General features: G+C 38.2%; 1 protein-coding gene across 6 annotated transcripts in view; it reads left to right on the top strand.

Annotated features, from left to right (window-relative positions):
* SVIL (supervillin) overlaps positions 1-27,793 on the top strand; it is a 144,121-nt gene that overhangs the window by 109,934 nt on the left and 6,394 nt on the right. For 5 of the 6 annotated variants that reach the window (XM_030008287.2, XM_030008289.2, XM_030008285.2 and 2 more), the window contains 19 exons: positions 2,159-2,288; positions 6,384-6,461; positions 12,773-12,923; positions 15,588-15,677; positions 15,763-15,849; positions 16,937-17,114; positions 17,405-17,577; positions 17,820-17,975; positions 18,733-18,869; positions 19,387-19,534; positions 19,659-19,804; positions 20,678-20,853; positions 20,954-21,098; positions 21,435-21,711; positions 23,634-23,785; positions 24,988-25,093; positions 25,924-26,131; positions 26,777-26,910; positions 27,604-27,759. In XM_030008287.2, the coding sequence (XP_029864147.1) occupies positions 2,159-2,288; positions 6,384-6,461; positions 12,773-12,923; positions 15,588-15,677; positions 15,763-15,849; positions 16,937-17,114; positions 17,405-17,577; positions 17,820-17,975; positions 18,733-18,869; positions 19,387-19,534; positions 19,659-19,804; positions 20,678-20,853; positions 20,954-21,098; positions 21,435-21,711; positions 23,634-23,785; positions 24,988-25,093; positions 25,924-26,131; positions 26,777-26,910; positions 27,604-27,759 (2,828 nt within the window). The remainder of the gene's footprint in view (positions 1-2,158; positions 2,289-6,383; positions 6,462-12,772; positions 12,924-15,587; positions 15,678-15,762; positions 15,850-16,936; positions 17,115-17,404; positions 17,578-17,819; positions 17,976-18,732; positions 18,870-19,386; positions 19,535-19,658; positions 19,805-20,677; positions 20,854-20,953; positions 21,099-21,434; positions 21,712-23,633; positions 23,786-24,987; positions 25,094-25,923; positions 26,132-26,776; positions 26,911-27,603; positions 27,760-27,793) is intronic. The other variant, XM_041122267.1, reaches the window with a different exon arrangement.

Genomic DNA, 27,793 nt, shown 5'->3' on the forward strand with positions numbered 1-27,793 from the left:
AACAAGTTGTTTCACTACATATAGAAGTGAGGAGTGGAGGGCTAGTATGAATCCATCCTCATGACAGAGGAGAAAACAAAGTCTCCAGACACAAAAGCATTCTCAGAGTTACAGATTTTCTCCTCCTGATCAAACAAGCTGTTTGGGGCAAAGGTCTAGGGCAATTACCCTGCAGTAATGTCAGGTTTAAAAAAAAAAAAAAAAAAAAAAAAATTAATTTTTTTTTTTCTGCCTGCTATGCTGAGCAGCTATAGACATTTTTGAAACCAAACGCATCTTAGGCCAAAGCTGACCAAAATGCCTTCCAGCTTCAATTATCACAGATCACTTCTAAGCAAAGCTTACCTGAGAGAACGTAACTACTGAAGATAATTCAACTGCATGGTGGCAATTCAGTCCCATCTTGGTCTCCTCCACAGTTTCACACATGCATGGATGCACTCCAGAAGATTAGTTCTGGGCAGTGAAATCTTGTATACGTTCTGGAAACAATGACCATGGCCTCAACTCCTTATTGTGAGTCCTTCTCACCCCTACTCATCCCGTGCTGTGAGGTATGAAGCAACCAGGCAATGTGAAGCCTGCCAGCGATGCCTGCCTGGGCAGGAAGAGAGGAAATAACTGCTTTCTTGAATACTAACACTCTTAGTGCCATTGTATTCTGTGGATTTACTGTTTTCTGCATTCTCAGTTTTTCTCAGATGACTGCATTAGGACCAATTGGTCATCCTTGAATAGGTCAGTAGCATGGTTGCACCCCTTAGATTTTTGCAGGAAGCAGCTGCCTGAAACTTGGCTTTTGGCTAGACCTATTTGGTCCTACCCTTTCCTTCTCCTCAGTTTCAAGACAAGACTTAACTGTGAGGGTAACAGTAATCGCATCTCTAAAAAGGAATCTCCATATCTTGTGGTCAAAATAGGTTTAACTACTGAACAAATATTAATAGGGTTAAGGGTTTTGTATAATCCTTACTGAAATGCCCTAGATTAAAGAAAGTTATGTAGGAAAACTTAATTCAACCAAAATAGTGGACCAATGCAGCTGTTTGTACAAGTACTGCACATATACATTTTATGGATTACTAAGAATGATTTCTGACAGCTAGAAGATTCGTACAAATATTAATTTCTGAGGAAGGTAAGCTGAAGATCATGCCTGTGTAGACCTCGTATTCCTAACTGACTTCCTGTACTCCCAAAAGTAATCACCTCAGGGTTTGTATGGACAAATAGGTTCTAATTCTAGCAAAATAAATCTACATGCTGATGCCACCAGAGCCAGTGTCCCTTTGTGCTATATTCAGAATTTTGCTCAAGATTAGGAAATAGCACTTTCAATATATCCTACTTATCTGAGATGAATGGTAATCCACATTTTAAACATAAGACATCCTTTAAATGAGTTGAATCTTGCAGATAGATTTCACAGCTATAGTATAGTTAGCACCAAGTTACCAGTGCATTGGTACTACTGATTTGTGTCACAGCAATGCCTGAGCTAAGCAAAGAGATACTAAGTGATCCATAGGAGTCTGATAGTAACCTCAGTTGCTGGAGTTGTAGTGAAAGCAGTAAGTGCAGAGTTGTCATTTGTTGTGCCTGATGAGACCAGATTGGTGGGTGCCTGCTGAACAGACCTCTTTCTTCTTGTGTTTTAAAGAAAATAATTTTTAAAATCTTTTACTAAGTACAATAAAGACCAAAGGTAGGATTCATCTTACCAACTTTGGACATCTATAGCATAAGCATCCATAGCTGAGCTAGTCAATCTCTGTCCCTCATTGACAGAAGGGAGGGAAAAAGGCAGTGATTAATCTAACCTATTTAAATGTCTACTTTACAATGATCTGCATCGTACCTTGGTCTCCCTTGACCGTATTGGCAATTTCCACTGACTATACAAATTAACTGGGGTGTCTGTCTCAAATCTAGATGTCTGTGTTTTGACAGATGATTCCCATTGAACATGTTCAGTAAAGGCTTGATGTTACTTTGTGAGCTTTGTATATGTGTATAAAATGTAAATAACTATAACGTTAGAAAACTTAATTTCAAATTTTCTTGAATGCAGCATTAGTGAAACAATAAGGGTAGTTTTTGAGGATAACAGGAAGTACAGTGTTTAAAGCTACCTGTTGGCATGTGTTTTTTCTTCTAGATTGGCATTGCTGAAGAAGAGTGGTGAAGAAGATTGGAAGAGCAGGCTCGGCAAAAAGCAGGAGTATGCAAAAGTGTCTGTCACTGATCGTAGCGCGCAGATGCAAGAAGTTGAGCAGCTGTTGAAGAAGGTAACTCTATCCTTGTTTGGAAAAAACATCTTGCTTGAAATGCTTCAGCTTTTTGAAGATGCATCCAACTAGACAGGCATGCCTAATATTAGCTACTAGGTCCTGCTATTCCTCTTGTTGTCAGGCTTGTTTAAAAAACAATTCTCCCAATGAGAGCTCTTTAAACGAGAATGTCTTCACTGTCTTGGGACATGTAATATTGGTTACAGTGTCTTTACATCAGCATATTATGAACCAGTAAGTGGGCCTGTAAGGCTTCTGAAATGTTTACAGATATAATGATTTAAGTGGTTTTTCCCCCCAATGAAATTGGCTTAAGAGTTTAAGTTCAGGTGTCGTCTTTAGTATGGGTGAGCTTGTAAAAATTTCAGATTCCTAAAGCTATGTTTTCTCTGTTCATATACTTTTTTTGTGAGCAGTAATTTTGGATCCTAGAAACACTGAGTAAATGCAGGTACCAGAGCATTCATGAGCCATTTGGCTTTTGGTTATCTTGCATGTTTGTTATCTTTGGTGTTTGTGGATAGCCAAAACCATCTGGACAAGGATTTTATCTGTCTTGTCAGTGTTAGTGAATAGAGTGGGAGATGGGTAGAAAGATGTAGAGGAAAGGGAAGTCCACATTGTTAGCACACTCTGGCTATGTCTATACATGAGTCAGTTATGTTGCCCAGCTGGAGTGGATCTGTAAAGCAGAACGATTACTGATGAGGACCTGCCATCTTTGACATACTTGCTCGTTTTGCTTCAGTGATGTTTTGCTTCAAGCTAAATTTAGTCTGCTTCTGTGGCCTGACTACCGTTAGCAGCTGTGGTGTTACATGGGAATCCTGGAGTGTGCTTCAGGGGTTAGTTTTATCCAAAAGTCTGTACGTTCTGCAATGTGAACCAAAGCACAGAAACTGAGGATGACTGGGAGATTTGCTTCAAAATGGACTGCTGGTTCAAACTACAGGACTAATGTAGACTTGCTTCCTTTCTGAGTCTAGTAATTTGAAAATTACAGTGTCAGATACAATAGGCTGTTTCAAAAGCTTTTAATTTTTGAAGGAGTATTTTCACAGAGGACAAGTGAAGATAAAATTTGTGTTGTAAATTTTACTAGTGGGGACAGTAATCTCTGGATCCAATTATTTAGTTGTGAAAATGCTGCTTCTATTAAATAGTATAGGCAAACAATAACAAAAAGTCTCCTGTTCCATCAATATATTACAAGCAAGGAGTTGTTACACAATCTGTCATTATTAAGGATAAATCTGTGCCTGAACATGTGACTTATCAATGGTTGTGGGTTAACTGGACAGAAAAACAAGAAAGCTGATTTTTGGATTTTGGTTTATGGGCTTTGTTTTGGTTTTGCCCTGTGGACTTGCTCAAAAATCCAGTTGCTAGTTTGAAGGATGTCCTAAAGCAAAAATAGTTTCAGTGAGGAAAGCAAAACTGGTCACATTTTTAACAGACAAGTCTCCAGAATGACAACTGTTGAGATCAGGTAACAAATGTACTCCAACTAAAGACAATGGGGTTGAGAAAAAGCTTTAAGCAGCTGCCAAGATTTAGACAGAGACAAAACCTTTGTTCTCTCTTCTAGCTCCAGCACCCATATCCTCCCTGCTGTGTTACCATGTGCAGCAACTTCACTCAGCATAGCACAAGTTAGGCTTTTAAAGAAAGTAAGCAAGCATGAAGTGCTTGAAGGGTACAAGCTTTGAAGTGATAATGCTAGCAGTGGGAGTTTCTGTGACACTGGGTCACCTACTCTGTTGGTTCATGTTAGCTCTTGGCTATTTAGAGCCTAAATCAAAGGATTTGCATGTCTGCCAATGGGTGAAATGTTGGGATGTATAAGAAAAAATGTTGGTCTTATTAGATACACAACTCCCTGAACTGTATTGATATTTGTGATGCCGATTCATTATGTGATACATGATAAATAATGTAAAGCTTTACTAAGTTGACCACACTGCTTACAACACGTCAGCTGCCTGCCTTTCAATCTGGAAATACTATTATTGATAATTAATGAATGTGATGGCTATTATCCTTTGAGGACCATGAAGCAGTGTGCCACTGAAGTCTCTATTTGTGGAAGAGCTTTGAGACTACAATGTACTTAAGAATCTTAGTGCTTTCTGTTGCTGGATTGCAATAAAAATGCAGGAATTGTATTCATTACTGTCTTTTGAGCTAGTTAAAATACCATTTCCACACATGGCAGTCATGTGTTGATGGCAAGAGTGTGTAAACTTTTGTCATGCCCTGCTGGTTCGAAGTAATGCCTCAAGATTTTAGTTGCAGTATGTCACTCCTGTTAATGTAGTCAGACACCTTTTTAGGTTTTCTTTTGTTTGTGCTCTTTTAAAAGGCTATCTAACTTGTTCTGGAGATTTAATTATTGAAGCATAGCTATATAAAATAGAAGTTATTAGAGTACGTTTAGTTTTCTTAAAAACAACAAAAGTTGAAAGATTCATACTCTTAACAAAATAGTTACATTAAATAGTGCTGTTTGATCACTTCTAGTCAAAATGCTTCTGCACACTTGTCTGCATGGTGAGATATTTCTCCAGATGTGTTATAGTCATTTATATGTAGGCTAAACTGTAGAGAAACCATAAAATTCATGGAAAAGCTGACAGGGCAACCTCAAATTGGGGGGGAAGGGAGTAAGGAATTAACTCAAGGAGATACAGATGAGGGGGGAAGTTGAGATTTACTTGGAGGTCCAGCATCTGTTTTGATGATTGCTGCACATAGGAGGAAAATTTGTTGGAAGCTGTGAGACTTCTTAAATTATTTATATGTATGGTAAAACATACTTGGACAATTCAAAGAATAGCCCTAACATCAGGTGAACAACTGTATACTGAGGAATATCTTACTGGGGAAAAAAAATCGCTTTTATTTGGGAAAAATATTTTGGATTTAGTATATTTGTATCTATCATCTTAGGTTGGCTGGAAGACTTCCAGTTTGTTGGGTTTTTTCATGGGTAGAAAAATTAACTAACTTTAAAATCTTTCCTTAGTATCAAAATAGCAAGATTTACTGGAATGAAAATTTCTATTTTATAGTCAGCCATTTTTAACAGAGTCCCTGATTAATGTGATTACCAGCTGCATTACAGTCACATTAAAGCAGTGAATGACATTTGAAATGCACTTACCTCTTATAGCGAGTTCAAACTGCAGCTCAGCACTGGTGTTAAAGGCTAGGGCTGAACAATCAATTCAAAATTGCTCAGAGAGGAAGTGTGTAAAAATCTTAAAGGGGCTAAGACCTTAAAAAGTGACCTTTAGGCAAAATATTGGTCTCTTGCTGTGGTAATAGTCTTATCCGTTTCATATATGGTATATCCACCAAGTGCTCGTATCCCATTCTAATCAAAGCTGAAACTCTAATGATTAGGCTTCATTTTGAGCCACTCTAACGAGCTGCATTTACCCATATTCTGTGCAATGTTCCACATTTGCTTTCACCTATAGAAAGGAAGAAGAATTATAGATGATAAAGCCATGTCTAATGAGCTTTGGGTAAGCCCAGCTCTGAGGCAGGGGTTATTTGTAGGCTTTGTATAGAATGGTGAACTTGCCTTCGCTGGGTGCTGTGGGCTTAGCATTTCCCTCCAGATGGCATTTGAGTATCCCAGTTTTAGTAAGCGTTCTTTCCTTTCATCCAGAAAATAGATGACTTGTTATTTAGCAGGGTCTGATTAAACTTGCAGCAGAATTATTTACATTGTGGTTGACATGGTTCATAAATTTAATGGCGCATGAAAACAGAGACAGAAGAATTATCAGCATATGAAAAGTGTATCTTCTGGCTGTGCTGTTTTGTTCTGTGTTGAGGTGTAATGATATTGTTACTAACTTGTTTAATTCCTGCATGGAATGGCTTTGGTAAACATGCTGTTGTATTGTGACAACATTTTTGATCTCTGGCTTTCCAATAGGGAACACATTTCTAGAAGATTAAAAGATTCAGATTTACTCCATTTTAAGAAACCAGGGGAAGATGAGTTATGTCTCCCCATCTCCATTTCTGATAGTCCAGTTCTTTTCTAATTCCTTTGCTTTGCTTCTGTCCTTGTCATAGGAACCTGTATATGCTTCTACTTACTCTCCCGTTATACCCGCTCTCCATAAATTTCATCCTTTTCTACCTATTAATCAGGTGAGCAAAATTCTGCACAATTTAAATGCTCAACAATTTCAAGTAGGCACATTTTGTCAGGTTTGGATTTTGGGTTGGGTTTTTTTTTACACAGGAAATTATAATCCTCTTAACTGATTAAAGCAGCATTTACTAAGCTGGTTAAAGAAACATAGTATTATGCCACTATGCTGTGTACTCTTCTTCAATATACATTCTGCTAGTGTTTCTCTTACAGAACCTTTAGAAAAGCAGCCACATCTGTTAGACTATATAGATGAGAAAGTAAATGAAGGAGACATTATTGCATTCATTATAACACTGGAAACTTTCAAGTTGTTAAAAAGGGTATATGTGCAATGTGTAACTGCGCAGCATTTATTTTAGAATAAAATGCTGTGTACCCTGACTTCTCTGTAAGTAATGCACATATACAATGTAAGATATAAACTCATCTAATTTATTGACTTTAAAAAAACAAGCTGCTTTTGTTCAGAGGTGACTTTCTTGTAGTGCTTTTCCCTAGTCCCTGTCTAAAGGATTTTTGCCTTGGCACATCCTGCTTCTATTCTCTGGCTGTTGCATCTTCCTGCCTCTTCCCCCCCCCCCCCCCCCCCCCCCCCCCCCGCCTCTCTCTCCCCCCCTCCTCCCTACCTCCCCCCCCCCCCCCCCTTAAGGTCTGTAGTACTAGTTTGAAAGAATCAAGCTCTCTGATTTCTGATGAACGTCATCCTTGGAGATGGAAGGTGAAATGCTGTATAAACTTCCTATTTAATTGTTGGAGGGAGGAGTAAGACAGAAAATTACATTCAGATCTAAGATGCACACTCCCAAAGTAACTTGTGGCAACAGAGTTAACTTTGTGTTTGCTTGGGAATAGGGTTCTGCTGCTGTTCCAATAAATGTTAGAGAAGCTTCACATGAAGTGTTCCTCAAAATCATGTCCATACCTCTGCAATTCCATTATAAACAGTTTGAAGAACTTACTTATGAAGAGTTAACAGATAATGAGGAATATAAACTTTCTTCAGCTAGAGCTACATAACAAAGTTGTCTTTTAGCAGAAGTAGAATACTCATTCTTGATCTGAGCAAACAGTACGTGTTTCACGTGATCAGAGGTAAAAAAAGCAAAGGCAGCAGTGGGCAAAGAAACAAGTTGAAGAAAAACACGAGCAAACAAGGAGAGTTCACTGGATGGTCTCAATAGATCTATGCAAATCTAATTCTGCTTTATTACACCTCCTTGTCCCTTGCCTCCCAGCTCAGATCTGTGGTTGTAGTACTACAAGGAATCCATTGCGTTCTTCACTCCCCCACAAAACACAGTGTATGTCCCATGTGGGGAGCATTCTGACCAGCATGTGTAATGGCAGTGAATTCAAGGGGCAGGGATTCACTGCTAGAACAAAGGATGATGATTATGGCAGAGGCGACTGGAACTACAATAAAAATTTTGACTACTGATATTTACCATCTTCACATTCACTTTGATAGCCATTTTTGAGGATGATCTTTTACTCTGAATTTTTTTTTAATTAAAAATTAAATTTGGGGCTAGTAACTGAAATATGTTAGTGTTACCTCTTCTCTGTAAGCTCTGGGTTTAATATAGCTTTATTACCATTTACTTCAGATAACATTCATTTTGTTGTGACAGAGTTTACCAGCTGTATGTATCTAGAAGGTAAATGTATAGTCTAACTTAATAACGTAATATGCCTCCAGTAGTGAGAGGAGGTCCTTCAATGTGCTGTTCATCCCATCTATCTTAAAAGGGGAACACCTAAAAAGTGTTCATCTTTCCATTGATTGTGGTGAGCTACATCCTGCCCTCTTAGAAAGCTGCTTCCTCCTAGCATGGCACAATTAATCATTTTGTTGTTTATACCAAACATGAGCTGAGTATGTTCTATTTTGCTCAAACCACTTTTGAACAGAAAGCTGTGCATTTGAGTTTTCTCCTTTAAAACAATACCCATATAAAGTTGCAGAGGAAAACAGTGCAGAAACTTTTCCATACTTGTACAACTGTTGGATTCTTCTTGTGCTTTTTTTGTCTTGGGAGCCTAAACTAGAGAAGTTACTTGTATTAAAAGGAAAAAGATACCTTTTGGATTCTTTTATATAATTTATAACATTGGTTTTAAATGGATCCCCCTTTTGAAAAATACATTTTTTTAATGTTCATTCTTGGTTTGGACTCCACCAGGTAGGGGCGGTCTTGATCTTCAGCATAGAAAACCATGAATTCTCTTATTTCTTGCATTAAAAAAACAAAAAAAAAAAAACCCAAACAACAAGCCAGCATGCTAACAGACCACTCTCAGTTGTGTTCATGTGACCTAAAGGGGATACTGTTTGGATTGGAAAACTGTAGGGTACAACTTGGACCATTGCCTAGATGTGGGCCCTTTCTTAGCATGAACTGATGCTGCAAAAGCAGTGCAGTGCCTGTGCATACCCTCAAGAAATGTGTTGCAGTGCTAGAAAAGACCAATATCATCATCCAACCTAGCCAAGCAGTGTAAGAAAAGTGTTCCTTTTTTCTGACTGTTCTTGCATCAAGTCTGTAACTCCTTCTCAGACTTAAACCAGATCTTTTAGAAAAATACACAGTCTTTATTCTAAACTGTCAACATACAGAAAATTCACTGCAATATTAAATAATTTTTCATGTGTAATTATTCTTGCTGGGTAAAACTTAACTCTTAACCCTCTCTTCAGTAAAAATAAATACTCATCTGATTTAATCTGAGGTAGGTTTTTTTCAAATCTTGAAAACATATTTTAGCCCTTTCCCAAAACCTTTCAAAATTGTCAGCATCCTGGACAGAAGTATAGAGGCTGGAAATGGATGAGCTACTGCAGTACAGATTATCTGTTCAGAACTGTTCCATGGGAATTTTTCTCATATTTTTCCATCTTCCTAATTGGCTGGTTTTTGCTTGTTTCCCTTTTCAAGTAACATTTCTCTCAAAAGCTTCATTTACCAGATTTTTCTGATAACCTTTTTTTACCCATCTATGTGATTATTTATTCTTTATCACTCTTTTGTATGTTGGTGTCATCCCAAGAGTCATCTTAGCAGAACCATATCTTTTTTCCATGTGCATGAAAATATTTTGATCAAAGTTGAGATGAATCAGATCACTGCATGGCTCTTTTCTGTTTAGAAATAATTTTTCAGTCACTTAACTAGTTTGCAGCCTGTAAGCCGCACTGATATTTTTATATTGCTCAAAAAAACTCAATGTCATCTGTGATTAAGTCAAATATATTAAAGGAATCAGAAGTAACTGTGTTAACATATTTAATCATACTTGATCTCATCAAACTTACCATTTTGATTAAACCTGTTTTTACATAATGCCATGTGGAATGGCACTAATTACGTGCCTGTGCTTTGATTCTTCATTGATTGTCTTACAGCAGTCTTCCCATGAGTGTCTGGAACAACACACAGCTTGTGTGACCTGTGCCTACATGCTTTTGTTTTACTTCTTCTACATATTGTCCCTATCTGAGTTTCTATCAGTCCTATACATTTTGCCACTTTCAAAGGCTTTTTTTAAAATTCACTGCTTGTGTTTGGGGCATCTCCTGTTCCAGTTATTTCATGTTGTTGGATGCCAATTCTTCTGATCCTTTTTCTGTTTCAGTTCATTTTAGGAATTTATCATTTGTCTGAAACAAGATATCAATGAACACATAGATGTATTTTTCATGATAAATTAGGATATTTCATTGAATGTAACCACCTTTTTTAATGGAAAAAATTGCATTGGAGCTGTTGTCTTCCTAAGCTTTTATTTATTCTTGATGCACTAGTTCTTGTTTCAGCTTTTTATTGGGGTATTTAGCTCCCCTTATCAAAATGTCACAGTTACGAATTTGAGTATGTTCTTCTTTCGTATCTTAATTTTTTTTTTCACTTGGAAATAAAATTTGCACTTAAAAGCTTGTCGAGTTTTACCTTTCTTGCCATATTTTCTCCCAACCAAAATGTGCTTTGACCAACTTATTCCTCCATAAATGCTGTGATTTTTCATTTTCTCTTTTTCGTTTTTCACCTGGACTGTTATGGCAAATTAAATGGGTTAGTGATTGCTTGGTGTCTGTTCATTTTATAATTTTTTTAGTTCATTTGTTCATTAATAGATGAAGGTTGGGAGCCTTAATGCATTAGGAAGAAATCTAATATGGAATTGCTCAGAGTTTTGTAACATAGACGTCCAGTCTGATTTTTTTTTTTTTTTTAGGAACTCCAAAGATGTTTTGCCCAGTGGAACAGCTTGAAATCTTCCATTAAAAAAAATATGTTTGTTTCTGCTGTTAGACAGCTACTCTCTTTTGTCCTTTGACACAGCTCCAGAATTACTCCTGATTTTTCTGACAATTTACATATGTAGTGATTAACACACACACTTTCCAGGTGTGAGTCTTCAGAATTTCCAGTAGCTCTGCAGACTCTGAAGCTTCAGGTATTTGCAAAATTCAAAATTAAGCCTCCTGTTCCTTTAAAAAAAAAAAAAAAAAAAAGAGTATGAAGGAATCCATATGACTCTACTTCTTTCTGCCTCTCCCTCAATTCCCCTCATATTGTAATGGAAGTCAGCATCCTCACTAAGTTAAAAGTATTTGTTTTGTGTATGAAATTTCACTTGTGGTTTCATTAGGTATTTATTAATTTCCTGCCCAGATCTCCTTTAGTATGTTGCTGTGGTTTTTTTCCTACCAGCTGTTCATCCCAGAGGTGGTTGTGCTGACATTGGAATGGGCAGAGATTGGGGGAAGTGAACAGAGATTACTTACAGTGTTTTTCTTTAAAGCATTCAGAGGCTTTTACAGACAAGGAAGCAATATTGAATAGACTTGCATCTTGTTATTTCTATTGAACATTTTGGAGTTCTAGGGAAAAATCAGAGGTTTTTATCTTGATTATCATGACTTACAGTCATAGTGTCTGGCTGCCCAGCTATCTTTCCTACTAAATTGAGAGCAAGCATTACTGCAGAAGACTGTAGAGATACGTGGAACTAGAGGAAGGACTGGAGGGCTTTCATCTCCTAGTCCTTGTACAAGCTACTTCTTGGCTTGTCTTTACTCTTCTGGCTGATGAATACTGCTTCGGTAAAGGCTGAAAGCTACAACATATCTGTTTCAGTGTGTCTGCTGCTGTCACAATAGTTTTTATATGAAGTGACTGATTTATTTAGTCTGTTTGATTTTAAGAAAATAATAAGTAAGAATATCTGGGTTTATCTCTCTTCCTTGTATCTTGAAAGGAGAAGAGTGTTTACTTTATGTTCACAAGCTTTTGCATACTTTTTTGTTTCCCCTCTGTGGTTGTATGAGCTAGAGCTGTGCTAAAGCTTTAGATTTTCATGTGGTTTTTCAATTCTAGCAGCTAGGTGAAGAAAAATGCCAAATAGCACACAACTTGGAAGTAATTTTAGTGTTGACAGTCCCATGCACTAAAAATACTTTTATGCTTGATTTCTATGCAGTATAATCCCTGAAATGTTGCTACTTTTTTAAGATGAGTACATTGAAGCAATATTTCTTTGGCCTGACCTAGCTACAGCAGAGTATGTAAATTCAGTTTCTTTCCTATTTAGTGTACCTTCATCAATCCTTTGTGTTAGGAGGGCACTAAGATAGTTAGTGGTCCTTAGCTGCTTCTAATCACTCAAGCTGTTGGCTGCTACCCTCTACAGCAAGCAAGAAAAGCTGATAGTAACCTAAAAAAAAAAAAAGGGGGGGGGGGGGGAGATGATCACAGTCATTGGAAAAATACTCAGTAGAGCAAGCTGATACAGGAACTAAACTGAGCAGTCTCTGGAGAGAGAAGGCTGCTAATCCTGCCTGGAGAATTGAGTTACTGTAAGAGACTGATTCAGAAATCACCAACTGAAGTTACACTTCATTGTTATTCCCTGTGCCACCTGCAGATTTGCACACTTGAAAACATTTGCTGAAAGTCAGTTTAGTGATCTCACTAGTGTAGCAAGTCATGCTTCAAAAGAACAAGGTCTGGAAAATTCTATCATCGCAGAGTAAATGCTTAGAGTGATGCCATTTGCCTTGGCTGGTAGTTTCAAGAAAAGGTCAAAGAGCATAGACCAAAACCTTATCTTCACAATGGGGCAGCAAGACAATGAAGCTTCTCAGGGTCAGGGTCACTAAGCTGTGTCTGTGACTTTACTTCAGTAGCTTGTTCTCCTGTTCTCTTCCCTCTACAGCTGGCAGTTGAAACATTCAGTCAGTCTTTTGCTATATCCTGGCCAGTTTATCTTTTAAACATCTCTTTCTCTCTTTCCCCGCAAAAAGCAGAGAATGGCAGATAACCAGGAGAGTCAAATGACCATTGAAGAAAGAAAACACCTGATTACAGCTCGAGAAGAAGCCTGGAAGTCCAAGGGTAAAGGAGCAGCCAATGACTCCACACAGTTCACTGTAGCTGGCCGAATGGTAAAAAAAGGTCAGTGATGAAATGATCCCAATATAAATAAGTCACTGCTTATCTGTCTAGTCAAAATAAAGTCAAGCTAAAACTATGCAGAAGCATATCCATGTTTAGCAAGAGGAGAACTGTTTATCTTCAGCTGAATATCATGTCATGAGGCTGTTTACTCTAGCCTCTTGTGGCCGTTGGTATTGATCCATTTTGTTCTGCACTGTTGCACTACCATCCAGTTATTATTGGGCTCTGTCTGACTGGTGGTAGTCAGTCATTTGAACTGTCATATGTTTTGTTTTCCTTTCTAATACAACCCAGAGGACACAGTTGGATTATTCTTTCTTATGTATTCTTCCTTTGAAAACCCAGGTGCACTGTTTAGAGAAAAGTTGTGAAATCTAGTTGTTGCTATTGCTGGCACTTCCCCCACTCCTAGGATCACTGGGAATATTTAGCAAACACGTGTTATTTTTATGGATGCTGTTTTGGACAACAACTTGAAGTGTTGTGTTTGGCTGAAGAAATCACTGAACAGATTTCTGCACAGAACCAGGGAGTAGAAATGACAAGGGAGTAATGTTGACATTTTTAGGATCTCTTGAATTCAGTCACTGTTTCCAGATACAATCATTCTTCTGAAGTGGACAGGAGTCTCTGAAAGCTGTACATGGTAGAAATACAGCTGTTCATGCAGTGCGCTTGGGAAGAAGGGACCTAAACTGATCTCTCGTGGTTAATGAATATTAAATTTTGCTTTGTTACAAGAACTTGGTTATTAAATACAACAATGAACCTTGAGTTAAATGACAACCACCAAAAAAAATCATTGTGAGGTGAGGACACTTGCAACAGGGAGTAACTCCATCTGCAATCCAAGCCACATTCTGTTGGCAGATAAGCAGATACACGGTATTAGGAATTACATCTATTAGTAACATATTTCAGCTGCTGCTTACATTGTTTTGTTGCTAGAAACACCAGTGGTCAGTGTTTAAACACTTACCTATTTTGGAGGGTCACCAAAGACAGGCTTTTTGAGATTTTTTTTTTTTTTTTTTTTTTTTTTTTTTTTGCCAAATAGATTGGTCTTTGGAAAGGAATAGAAGGTGATAGCATTTGCTTTTCTTAATGGGAAAAGAAAAATACCTTGAAAGGATCTCTTTAGGTGGTGCAATCATTCTTTTGGAGAAGCAAGGTAATCCAGTGACAGTTGCATCACTAAAAGTAGCCCAAGTGGGATTTTATTCAGAAGTGTGCTATTTTTGTTGCCTAAAAGAATAGATTATCATCGTGAGTTTTTAATTTAAGAGATAATGAGAAAGCAATGCAAATTTAAATCTTTGTTATATACATGTGCACAGATGCTGTATTTTAATTGCTGCTTATGACTGAAAATTTTTCAGTCCTAATGGGAAGGTGATCTTTTACTAACATCTGAAGCAGTTTCTTAATGTGGTCATGTGGATTAAGTCCTGGGAGAGCTGCTTAAGAGCTGTGTCCTCTCAAATATGTCTTGATGAAGGCTTTACGGGTTGACTTAAAACCTGCTGGAATTTTGAGTCTATTAGGTAACAGGGAAAAAAAATATTTGTGGAAAAGCTACTCAATTATATTCTAAATCTATATTGGTGTTTGACAATTATGACTTGCTAGGACTTGCAGTAAAGATAGTGGAAACATGGTTAGTATATATTCTCCCAGCACAGTATTGGTTTAATCTGATCAAAATAACTAAAGGCTTAAATTTATGTGGCTCAGTAATTGGTAAGCTATGGCTAAGTGGAAAATAGAGGAAAGTTTAAATGTCAGTTTCCCCATTTACTGAAAGTCTAGGCAACAAGAGGTAATAGATGCAATTCTTTGCTTCAGTATGCTTTTCTACCTAATTAAAAAACATGAAACCTGTAGAGTGTCATTTCTCCTACTGGAACAACATAGATTCGCATGAAAAGAACTAAACAAAAATCATTTTATCCACTGGGTCCAGAATGAATCGCTTTATGGTAGTTACTGAAAAGGTGGGAGGAGAGTACAACAAAAGGGAGGGACTAGTGCTTGATACGGTGGGGACTCTGACTTCCATTTCTACTTCTATTTCCACGTGTTCTTAAAAACACAACAGGGCCCAAGAATTACTGCTTAATCCAGGGACAGCATTCACAGGTCAGATGCATCCTGCTACATGTATTAATAGAGATGGGTTGAAATTAAAAAAGGGGGTTGAGGGGGTGGTGGTAGCGAAGGTGCCAAGCAAGATCTTGGTAGTTTCCTTGCTAACCATATATTTTTGTTCAGAACAGTTGCATGTTTTTAAAATGTGGCTTGTGGTAGAACTGGAGTCCAAAATGTAGACCAAGTCAACTACTGCTACCCTGAAAACAAGCAACATGACTGTATTCAAGAGAAAGCATGTATCTTGTGTTAACTTGCTTACAGACACTTGGAAACAAAGCTTTTTTTCTTGTGAATGGGATGGTTTCTGGGGCTGCTGTTGATTTAAGGAGCAGGCAGGGCAGTACACTCTGCCATCCTTAATACAACAATTGTGGAGGCTGCGGAGGTATGAGGGACTGTACAAACTGGTCAGGCTTGTCTGCTTTCCCTAAATAGCTTCCCCAAGTCATCATTGTTGGAAAGGTGGGCTGACCCAGGTCTGCATTTCCTATGTTCTGTGTTCTTACGCAGGCCTGGCTTCTCCAAGTGCGCTAACACCAGTAGCATCCCCTTTTAGTAACCGCCAGAAGTCTACCACTCCAGTTACAAAGCCCTTGGAAGGTAAGAAATAAAAATGGCTGAAATACGTTCAGGCTTCTTTACTTCCTATCACATCACTTAACATTTTACTTTCTGGTTTGCTTAGAAATTGAAGCCAGGCCTGATATGCAATTGGAATCAGATATGAAGCTTGACAAGTTGGAGTCATTCTTGGGAAGGCTGAATAACAAAGGTTGGTAGAGTTACCAAAGGTGGCAATGTATCCACTCCCCGACTTCAGTAAATCACTTGAAGTACCTCTTAGTTAAAATATCTGGTAACAGAAACTGAATATTTCTTTGTTCAGACTGCACTTACTGATCACCCAGTTTATTTTTGTGGTTCAGTCTTTGCTAAGTTTTAACAAAAAAGCCTTATGCTATTGTATTACAAATGTATGATAGAATAAATCACAAACGCCAAAATTACTTTCTTCTTTCTCTGCACACGATGTACGTTCTTTCTGAGAGCAAAATTTCTTAAAATCACACAGCCAGTTTGAACCATATTGCCGTATACAGTGAAACAGCTTTAAATGTAGTTTAATCTTATTGAAATCAAGATAGGATGCTAAGCTGCTCCCAAGCACAATTCATTCACCTTCCTGCTTTTTTGAAAACTGACTTTCTGTAGCAGCTCATACAGCTTCCTTGTACAGCTTGTTGGCTACCTGTGAAGCTGGCTAGAGTTCTCAGGTGTTTCCATCTCATATATCTGTCCTCCATTTGTAAGACAAAAATCCTTTTGTAATTTGTAGAGTGCCAAATACCATAAACAAATGTATTCACATTTCAGCAGAGGAGGCAGTAGCATAGGATAATGATTGTGCCATCCATACTCACTAGTCTGAAGTAGTGACTTTTCCACTTGTAGTTCTAGTAAATCTTTTCAAAGGAAGGAATTATGTGGTTGGAGACAAGATGGACTGTGCAAGACCATAAAATGCTTATATCATCCTACCAAAACAAATTGTTTTTGACAGTGCCTAACTTTTTATTCAGCCATATTTCCCAACCATTTTGTGATAAAGATTATTGCTTTTGACTAGCAGTTACACTCCATTTTTATTGTTCTTTTCCAACAGACTTTTCTACCATCTCTCCTTCAAATTCCATCAATTTAAAAAAACGAAAAACAAACAAACAAAAAACAAACAAAAAATACCACCACCACCCCCCAAAAAGCCACCCCAACAACTACCAAACAAGCCATGTTTACCTTTTATAGAGTTAGAAACTCTAGTATGATTATTTATTGGGTGACGTGTTTTTTTCCTGCAGTTGCTGGCATGCAAGAGACAGTGCTGACAGTTACAGGAAAATCTGTGAAAGAGGTGATGAAGCTGGATGATGATGAAACATTTTCCAAATTTTATCGCCATGTGGATTTCCCTTCCTCCTCAGTGCCTTTGGACCTTGATGAGGACTTTGATGCCATCTTTGATCCTTATGCACCAAAGTAAGAACTATCGGGTGGTTTTTTGTTTTGTTTTGTTTTTTCCGTTGTTGTGAATGTAGATGTAGGGGTGGTTGTCAAAATGTTCAGCTTTAAGTCATCTTGTAGATATCTTAGTACTGGTTATGTCCATTTCTTATACACGCTTCTGAAATTGCTCTTCTGCCTGAATCCAGGAACTGATCCTGATTTCCTAACAAATGTCACACCCAAAATCAAAGAAAATCTCTTGTCATTGAATGATTCTGACTAGGAAAATTAACTGATGATAATGAACACCGCTTGTTTTTCAGGTTAATATCTTCTGTAGCAGAGCACAAACGTGCAGTTAGGCCTACACGCAGAGTCCAATCCTCAAGAAACCCCCTGAAAATGCTGGCAGCAAGAGAAGATATTCTTCATGAATATACTGAACAAAGACTGAATGTTGCCTTCATGGAGTCAAAGCGAATGAAAGTAGAAAAAAGTAAGCTAACAGGATGATTTGTACAAGACACTGTCTTGCTATTTTAATTTAAAACAAAAGAAAGCATTTGGGCTAGCAGTTAATCTAAGTTCAACCTGGTTTTGCTGTTGCTATTGAGAAGGACAAAAACTAGAAGTAATGGGGTGAAACAATTTTTTAATGCAACAACCAATTTTTTAATAATTTTGTCCTTTTTTTGGTTTTTTGTGTGGTTTTTTTTCCAACTTCTTTTTATGTACAAGTGTCTACAAACTCAAATTTCTCAGAAGTAGCACTTGCTGGCTTGGCAAGCAAAGAGAACTTCAGCAACGTTAGCCTGCGGAGTGTTAATCTAACAGAGCAAAACTCTAACAACAGTGCTGTGCCATACAAGAAGCTAATGCTGCTGCAAATTAAAGGTATGCTGAAACTGCTTTTACTTTCCATATATAATAGGCTGACTGTAACATAATGGGAGTTGCTACCACAGTTGGATGCTTAGCTTGCTCTAGATCGCCAGCTCAAAATTTATGTCCAAAACCTAAAAGAATAAGTGAGAACTGTGTGGCAAATGCAAAACCTTACAAATTGGTCTGCATTGTGGCCACTGGTGTGTGTTTTCCGAGGAGAAAACAAACTATTTCAGGAATTCTAGCTATCTCGGGTGGAAATTTTTGAACTGTCCCATTCATCCAGTGCTCAGTATAACTTGGAAGTGACATGACAGTGTTCTGGCTCCACTTCCCCTTACAATGCATAGTAATGTATCTGAATCTGCAAAATAATAGCTACTTTTTTGACAAAGTAAAATTCTTAAAACTTTTACTGCCTACAGAAACTGTGCCATAGCTTCACTTAAGCAAATGTAGAGGATTCTGGAATTTGGCTGCTGTCTGCCATTTTACTTAATTAATTTATCTCCAGAAGGACACAAAGTTGTTAAAGCAAGAACAGGAAATAATAGAAGTATTAGTTGATAGGAGGCAACATTTTTTTTGCTTTCTGTGAATAAACCCTTTTTCCACAGTAGTAGTCTTTCAATGCTTCTTTAACAGTCTGTTTCCATATATTTTGCTAAATGTGCTGGGACTGTTTATATTTCACTCAAAAGAAATTAGATCTTGGCATTTGATAGCGGTAGTCAAAGGAATATAATTAGCTTTGTTTTCTTTTTAGGAAGAAGACATGTTCAAACAAGATTAGTTGAACCAAGGGCCTCGTCACTGAACAGCGGAGACTGTTTCCTGTTGTTAACTCCACATTTTTGTTTCTTATGGGTAGGAGAGTTTGCAAATGTCATAGAAAAAGCAAAGGTTAGTACTAGTTGTTTTTTTTATTATTTATTTTTAGAACTGTTGCAGCATATGTCTCTTTGATGTAATTGAGCCTTGGTGCCAGTTGTCTCAAAAAGTGGCATGTAACTGATAGTCAGTGACAGGTAGATAATGCAGAGTTCCTGTAAATATGTTTTAGCCTGTGCACTGAATGAAAGCTGACATACGAGTGTGTAGGTTGTGAAGCTGCAAGAGAAAAGAGGATATCCTTAGGAAACAGATTTGCACTCAAACAAAAAATAGTTTGAATTGCAGGATGTCCTTTTTATTCCCATGCTCATTAAGATCAAGTCTTGTTTTTAGGCAAAGGAAAGAATGAATGTATTTCTGTAACATTTTCTCTAGTGTTTGTTTATTTAGTGCAACAAATAATAATAATTTCTCTTGCTATTTGCTCTACTATATCCTATCTAATTTTGCCTTCTCCCTGAACAAGATATGCACAAGTATTCCAAAGACTTAAGCAGTTCTGTTGAGATAACTGTTAATCTCTTAGGCTTCAGAACTTGCAACTTTAATTCAGACAAAGAGGGAACTTGGCTGTAGAGCTTCTTATATACAGACTATAGAAGAAGGAATAAATACCCATACCCACGCAGCCAAAGACTTCTGGAAACTCCTTGGTGGACAGACAAGTTACCAGTGTAAGCATTCTTACAGTTATAGTATCTGATGTTTTATCACAGTAAAATAGTTGAATCTGTTCTCTTTAGTAAAGATAGCTGGATGTTAAAATTTTTTATTATTTTTGACAATTGTTTCCTTAAGCTGCTGGAAGTCCTGAAGAAGATGAAATGTATGAAGCTGCAATAATAGAAACAAATTGCATTTACCGCCTTGTAGAGGATAAACTCATTCCTGAGGATGACTACTGGGGAAAGGTGCCAAAATGTACCCTGCTACAACCAAAAGAGGTACCGTGCCACTTACTGGTCCTGTTGTAAGTGCAGGAATGTACAGCTGATAATGACCTTCAGTAACTGCAAATGCTCATGGAGAGGCTCACTGAAAATTGGGTCCTCTCTTTTTCTGAAAAGCTTCTGAACACTTTGCTGTCTAGAGTGTGCTGCAGGTCTCAAGAAATTAGATCATGTTATCTTTAAAGTGAAATAGTATTTTAGGAAGCGTAAATCTTTTTGTCATCAGTAGCTCACTCCAAAGTCATGAAGTGCAAAACAGGTAGCACTTCAGAAAAACAAAACAAAATTAAAACCTGTTTTCCCTTTCAAGCTTTTTTATTTCTATCCTTAGCAGACTTTTCCCTTTCAAACAACCATTTCACCCATCTAAGTAGAAATAAGAGCAGATTTCCAAAATAAAGACATGATGCATTTTCTTGAAAGTATTCAAGTTGCTGCCTGTTTGCTGAGCCAGATACCCACGCTGTATGTTCTGTCAGCCTTCCCGAGTTGCAGGACAAAGCATAGGTCTAAATGTCAGTGAAAGCTGCTGTAACTTGATGGCAATCAGTTATGCAACAGAATCAGGTTCTTGGTAGTAAGAGCTCTCTAATCTGCTAGTGACCTAGCTACCACCTAAAGATACACCTCATAGCACTCCCCATACCTGCTTCCAGTCACCCTCGACAATTAGACATCACAGTGCAGATCACTGCCCTGGCTTTACTTGCATTGCAGTGCTAGTTGTTAGTGTCACTGCAGAAACTCAGGTATTTGGAGCACTTTGTGTTCAATGCGCTGTCAGCTTGCAGCACTAGGAAACTGGAGGATCAGGGTATCACCTAACCTAATGGTAGTTGGGTTTTTTTGTTTTGATTTGGTTTTTAGGTGCTGGTGTTTGATTTTGGCAGTGAAGTATATGTATGGCATGGAAAGGAAGTTACTTTAGCACAAAGAAAAGTGGCATTCCAGCTGGCGAAACACTTGTGGAATGGCACCTTTGACTACTCCAACTGTGACATAAATCCTCTGGACCCGGGGGAATGCAATCCCCTCATACCCAGGTATCAAAACTCGAGTTTGGTCTCATTGCAGAAACCTAGTTTTCTTGCCCTTATTTCACAGTGTTTAATTTGATTTTATTTCTTTTGTTCCCTTGTACAGAAAGGGACAAGGACGCCCAGACTGGGCTGTGTTTGGCAGACTCACAGAACATAACGAGACGATACTGTTCAAAGAAAAATTTCTTGATTGGACAGAGCTGAAGAAACTCAATGAGAAGAATTCTAGTGAATCCCTTCACCAGAAGGTGCATATAATAAGCATGCTAGGTATTTCAAACTAGGTGACTTAGCTGGGACTGAAACCAGGAAAGCTTGTTCTCAAGGATCCAGAGCACTTTCTTTATCTTGCGGGCTTTGACCTAGGGGTCAGAACATCACCACCTTACAGTGAACCCACAGAGTTGCTTTATATTAGTGCCGAGCAGCTCAATGAATACTGCCAAGGTGGCTTTGACAAGGCATCAAATGATGACAAGATATCAAAGTACAGAAATATGTGAGAGTCAAACTGTTTGAGTGGAATTGTGGGGTAAGAAGAAAAAAGCTATGCTCAAAGAAATCTCTTCTCTGTTTTTTGACAGGAAGAATCCAGATCTGACTCTAAACCATATGATGTCATGCTAATGGTAGCTGTGCCCCAAACAACTGTAGGCACAGTCTTGGATGGAATGAATATTGGCCGGGGCTATGGACTTGTAGAAGGAGAAGATGGGAGGCAGTTTGAAATTATCACTGCATCTGTGGATGTCTGGCACATCCTGGAATTCGATTATAGTAGACTGCCTAAGCAAAGCATAGGGCAGTTCCATGAGGGAGACACATATGTGGTGAAGTGGAAGTACATGGTGAGCACTACAGGTTAGTGAACAATTCCATTTCATCCTGCTGAAACATGGAGAAGTGCAGCTAAAACTGCATAGTGGTGCAGTTTTAGGGGTAAGATCCAGACCTAGACTTGGATGTGAAACTGTTTTAAAGGTTAGAAATGCTAATTTAGCCTTCCTAGGCCATTAAGAAGTAGAGCTTATTACTTTATTTTGTTTAAAAGAAAGCATAAAAAAAAAAAAAGCTGTAGTTATTTTTCATACATCAAATGTAATACTGTCCATCTCTCCTTTTACCCAATAGGGGTGGTGTACATGTTCACAGGACAGCTCATTAAGCCAGAATTGTGCCCACAGCTTAACACCAAAATAACTAGGCAGATGGACTAATGACAGTGGTCTGAATGTCTTGCAAGAGGGGTAGGCTTAGCAACAACGAAAGACTTTGCTGGGTAATGGAGAACAGTAACAATGACAGGAAAAGCCCTTGCCAACTCATTGCTGTTGCTGTCCTTTTTGCTGTTCCTGGAAACCCTTTGCTATGGGTTTCAGTCTCAAGTGGAGAACTTTAGCAGTGTTCTGACAAGAGCCTAAGAGCAGCAGGTAAAAGGTTGACAATCAGTCAGCTCAGTGTGCTCAATGGAACTCTCCCTTTTGGCACTAAACTAAGAATAGGTGGCTTTCGCCATAAGTAAAATAGCAATAGTCTAAACATTATTGTTTCAAATAGGAAAATATTAAAATTGGTTGAAAGCAGTGTAACAGCTATACAGCTTCAGGCTTTTAGCCAAAAAATGTAGGTAGGTCTCATTCAGGGTTGTTGAGTTCAGATACTGGCAAATCCAAGAAAAATACAAAAGCTTGTACATCTTGGGAGAAATGGGTAACACTAATACTGAACTGTAAACAGACTCCTAATCCAAATGGATGAAAATATATTCCATCACTTCAAAACAGAATAAATTTTTATGCAGGAGGCAGTACTTTTATGGGGTGAATGCACAGATAAGAGTGAAAACCATAAATTTTAGAAGTGACTAGTGGTTTGAGTATTCTCATCTTGAAAAAAACAGGATGCTTTCTCCTAAGTATTTCAGTTGGATGCTGCTCAGCACTGCTGAAATCAAGGCAGAAGTTTTAATTATTTTTTTTTTTTAAGAATCTGGTTTAAAGCTCTTGGGTTTTTTTTAAATCTTTGATTTCATTATATCTGTTTATTCAGTATTCACTGGAAAGAGTAAAATAATCCGTAACTGGTTGTATTGTTTAACTTCACTTGCTGTAAACATTACTCACTTATCGTAACAACTAAATACTGATCCTTTTTTTAAAAAAAAAAAAAAAAAAAAGACTTGCTGCTAACCCACTTTCCAGACCAATACAAAATACTGAGTTAATTTAAATAAATAAATAAATCTTACCTAATCCTAACTTTTTTATGACTGCAAAATACTGCTTTGGTGTTCTTTTGTTCTGTAGTTTTCCTTTCTAATATCACTTTACCAAGAAAGACTTTTCTTTTATGCCTGTAGCTTTCTCAACTGTTGCTGTTTCCAGTATTGTTCCAGCCAGCTACTCTCCTGCTGCCAAAGAACAGTGTGTAATGTGGAAAATGAGCCATAATGCACTCTTCTGGTAACATGACTGGATGTACCATTTCACATGCAAATTGGCTCAAGTGATGTCAGTTATTTTTCTCCAGATAGTACCAGTTCTTTCTACATCTCTTTCTCTGGCCAACACAGGCATCTCTCTCTGTAGGCTTACATCCACCTGATGAGACAATGCCAACTTGGGGGACGTTACTGGCTTGGAGACCTAATGTTCCTCCAGTTGGACATTTTCTCTTTCCTGTTCTGGATGGGCTAGTGCTGAGCTGGCAGATGAGATTAAACCACGTGCTGTTTAAACCTATAGCCAGAGTACTTTTTTAAGCATGTGCTTTCTGTTTTGCAGTTGGAAGCAGGCAAAAAGGAGAGCAACAAGTAAGGGCTCTTGGAAAAGAGAAATGCGTGTATTTCTTTTGGCAAGGAAGGCACTCCACAGTGAGTGAGAAAGGGACATCGGCACTGATGACAGTGGAACTTGATGAAGAGAGAGGAGCACAGGTGAGCTTCCTGCAGACCTAGGTGGCAGTCCTGGTAAGACTTGCCTGCCCAAGTAGCCACCAATGGTAAATGCGAATTATCTTTTTTGCCTCCTCTCTTTCTGTAAAGGTGTTCTTGACAGTACAGATTACTAGACCTCAAAATTACTTTTGGCTTTATACCAACTTCCAGAGACAGATAAGCTCCTTTATGGATTGTCATTCCCAAATCCTGCTTCTAAAGATGAAACTTCTGAGAATGGCTGAAGAAGAATGTCTTCTCTCCTCTCCCTGCAGGAATAGGTGAAGCACAGTTAAATAAATTTGTGCCTTCACTTCAAGTACATGTTCAGATAACAGGACTGTCTTCCTAGTGCTGAGAACAGGAAAAGCACTTTCTGCCAGGCCAAGGCATGAAAATACATTGGAAATTTTCAATTTGTTTACTCTGTAATTACATATTAGATTGCCTTGTTTTGCAGAGATTCTATCAACTGCAGATTCAGCTAGTTTGAAGCTCAAACAGAGGACAGGCTAGCTTGTTTTGTCTTTAGCTGAAGTTGGGCTTTGTTGTGGCTTGACTGCTACCAGCATACAAGATGGGAGGCTTAAAGTTAGTTTCTATACCTTGATAATGCTGTAATTAGTTTTTTAACAGCAGCATAGAACTGACCAGTAAGACAGGAGTTCATAGAGGAGATACGTAAATACACTTGATCCAGAGTGTGGGATTCTGTGCAACATACCTGATTTAGCAATTAGCTATATCAGTTTCATAATCACAATGCAATGTTTAATGAGCAAAGAATATGCATGTTGTCATATAAACCAGTTTTACAGCAAATTTTGAACCTACTTCGGTTCCTACATTATCTCCATAATAGTTTCAAAGAATATAAGGCAAGATGGCCCAGTCCTGTAAAGAATTCAAATAATGGTTAAACTAATTTTAATTAGTTTATTTGGTATTCCTTATCCTCTGAAACTCTTGATTGTTGAATTCCAGCTAGAGGTTTCTTTTAATATGCAGGTCACATACGAAATCCATTGCATGCTGATATATATGGTAATTTAAACAATAGTCAGCAGTTGTAAAGTAGAATGAAAGCCATCTTCGTGGGTGGCCATAACTATATAATTTTTAATAATCCATAGAGATTAGTTTTCCCGAGTCTGTATACTTGCTTCATTTTTTTAATGAAGAGTGGTGCTTTCAATTTCCAGGTACAAGTGCTTCAAGGGAAAGAACCGCCATGCTTCCTGCAGTGCTTCCAAGGAGGGATGATTGTGCATGCTGGCAGAAGGGAAGAGGAAGAAGAAAATGCACAAAGTAAATTACTGTTAAGAGCTTCTGCCCCCAAATCCTTTTGTATCTATTGTGAAGGGCTTTGAATTTAGTCTCAACTTACCATACTCTGTAGAAAAGGGAAATGAATGCCATGAAACCCATGAGACAGCTTTGCAATGCTTTGTTTCAAGGTAGTTTGTTTCTTCTTTGAGCATAGCATGCATTTTGTCACCCTAAAGCAAGCTGACTTTATTGTATTGATACACATATAAATTGTTCTAGTTGTTTTTTAATTAAGCAAAGTGCTCATTTGCTTTAAAATATGTTCTATTCTACACAGTCTGGGCAAAGGAGTATTTTTATGAGCAGTTCTCCTGCTCCAAGGAGAACTCTAAGGTTTTGTTACCCATTCGTTACTTTTTGCAACATATTCCTTGTATGCTGCAGTTGAGGTTGGAGAATTTCAATGCAGGTGTAGCTTGGACATGTTCCAGTTTGCATCTGAATGTGATCTCCTGTACCTAAGGTGCACAGGGGAAGAGAAGTTGAATAGAAGGACTACTGTATTTGTTTCCCTTTTTTTCCTGTATGAAACCGAGCAGAAACTTGTCTCTCCTGCTCTGATAAGCTCTTCAGCTCTTAATACTTGTACTTTTGTAGCAAGGTTTCAGAAGGTATCTTTTCTGCAACAGGGTTTCTCGAGTAGTGTTAGCCAAATCTGATGCTTGGCTAGTTTATTCTGTGACAATATAGGCATGCGATATGTGAAATTCATCCAGTATGAGAACAGCTGTTCCAGAGCAGAGGTCTTGAATTTTCAACCCCATGTGACTGACTGTATAATACTGCTGCACTGTTCCTGTCTGCTCCAGGTGACTGGAGGCTATATTGTGTGCGAGGAGAAGTTCCCAATGAAGGAAACTTACTTGAAGTAGCATGTCACTGCAGCAGCCTGCGTTCCCGGACATCCATGATTGTCCTCAATATAAATAAAGCTCTTATCTACCTGTGGCATGGCTGCAAAGCACAATCTCACACCAAGGATGTAGGAAGAACAGCAGCCAATAAAATAAAAGAACAGTGAGTGTCTGATCTATATTTTGGAGATGTTAAAATAGTCTGCCTCAAAGAAAAGTTGAAATAACTAAAGCTGTCCTCTGAGTACAACTGCAGCATGTGCACGCTTGGTAAGGAGGGGGAATGATGGGTAGTTGATTCGATGGTGTGGGGAAAACACATGTTCTGTAATCACTTTAAGGTCAAATGCACTTACTCTTCCTAATGTACTAATTATGGTTGCAAAACAAATGGTCTCCATTTGGAGGGAGATGCTCAATATCTGAATAGCAAACTAAATCCCAGTTGATAGGAGGATTAGAATCAAGCCTTGTAAATAAGGAAGAGGAAATGTGTTTGGGAAAGCTTGTGAGGAGGACAGCAGTAGTTACAAAAACAGGCAGTGAGAATCCCTACTGAGAGCTCATGTGAGCATCTCCTCCACTCTAGGTATGTGATCAGAAATGGTATGAGAATGGTTGCTGAAATTCCGTATCTTGTTTATTGATAATTTTTGTCATCATTTTCAAAAAGCCTATGTTCACATGAAGTGTGCAACAAGCCTATAGGGTGCTTTTGGGTTCTAATAATGCAAGTGGCCAGCAGGTTTGTGTTAGCTGTGTCCGGGGCAGGAAAGCTGGGTTCACTCTCCTTCTTTGTGTTTTGTAGATGTCCGCTGGAGGCAGGGCTGCACAGCAGCAGCAAGGTGACGATACATGAATGTGATGAAGGATCAGAGCCCTTGGGATTCTGGGACGCATTAGGAAGGAGAGATCGAAAGGCCTACGATTGCATGTTGCAAGGTAGACCTGCATTCCTGGATTTGGCACTCACATTTTACTTTACTGGTCTATGGTATTGTGAGATTTAATGTAAAGCTTTTGAAGAACATCTTGGTAGTTGAGATGATCACTTCAGAGAGATACTTCCAAAAAATCTACTGAGTTAAGTAATGCTGTTCTAGAAGGAAAGTGCTGGAAAACTAAGTGTTTCATTTTGTTCTCTCCCCCTTCTGCAGCCCCTCTGTATTCATGCAGCACAGAGCAGTAGTTAACGCTGTTACCAACACGTTTTGCTTCTCTTCTGACGGGATTTAGGAGGCAGTTCTGCACACATTCTTGTCCAGTCTTTGCTTTGAAACTGCCAACAAAGGTAGCAGGGGGATTGATTTACCAAGTGGAAAATGTGTCAGTTAAAAAGTAAACTCTGAGATGGGCTTGCTTCACTTAAGCTGCAAAACAGCCCGTTATGAAATGGCTGATAGTAACTAGCCAGGATCAGATTCAAACTGATGGCAGCCAGCCTTGTAGCTCAAGTTATTCACAGCTGTTGCTAGTCCCCTAAGACATCTGGTCATCTTTCTTTATTTTTCAAAAACCAGAGAATTTACAGTCACTCTAAAAGTTGATTTTTTTTTTTTTAATTTTTATTTTTATTTTTTACATTCACCTCTGGCATTTTCTGTTGGAAATCTTCTTAATTTTTGTTCTTTAAAGATCCTGGAAAGTTTAATTTCACCCCCCGCCTGTTCAGCCTCAGTAGTTCATCAGGAGAATTCTCAGCCACTGAGTACGTTTACCCTTCAAGAGACCCTGCTGTCATCAATTCCATGCCATTCTTGCAAGAGGATCTTTACACTGCCCCACAGCCAGGTATATGCTTTAAAATACTTAAGTAACAAGAAAA

Source organism: Aquila chrysaetos, chromosome 3, assembly GCF_900496995.4.
Source record: "Aquila chrysaetos chrysaetos chromosome 3, bAquChr1.4, whole genome shotgun sequence".
Lineage (NCBI taxonomy): Eukaryota > Metazoa > Chordata > Aves > Accipitriformes > Accipitridae > Aquila > Aquila chrysaetos.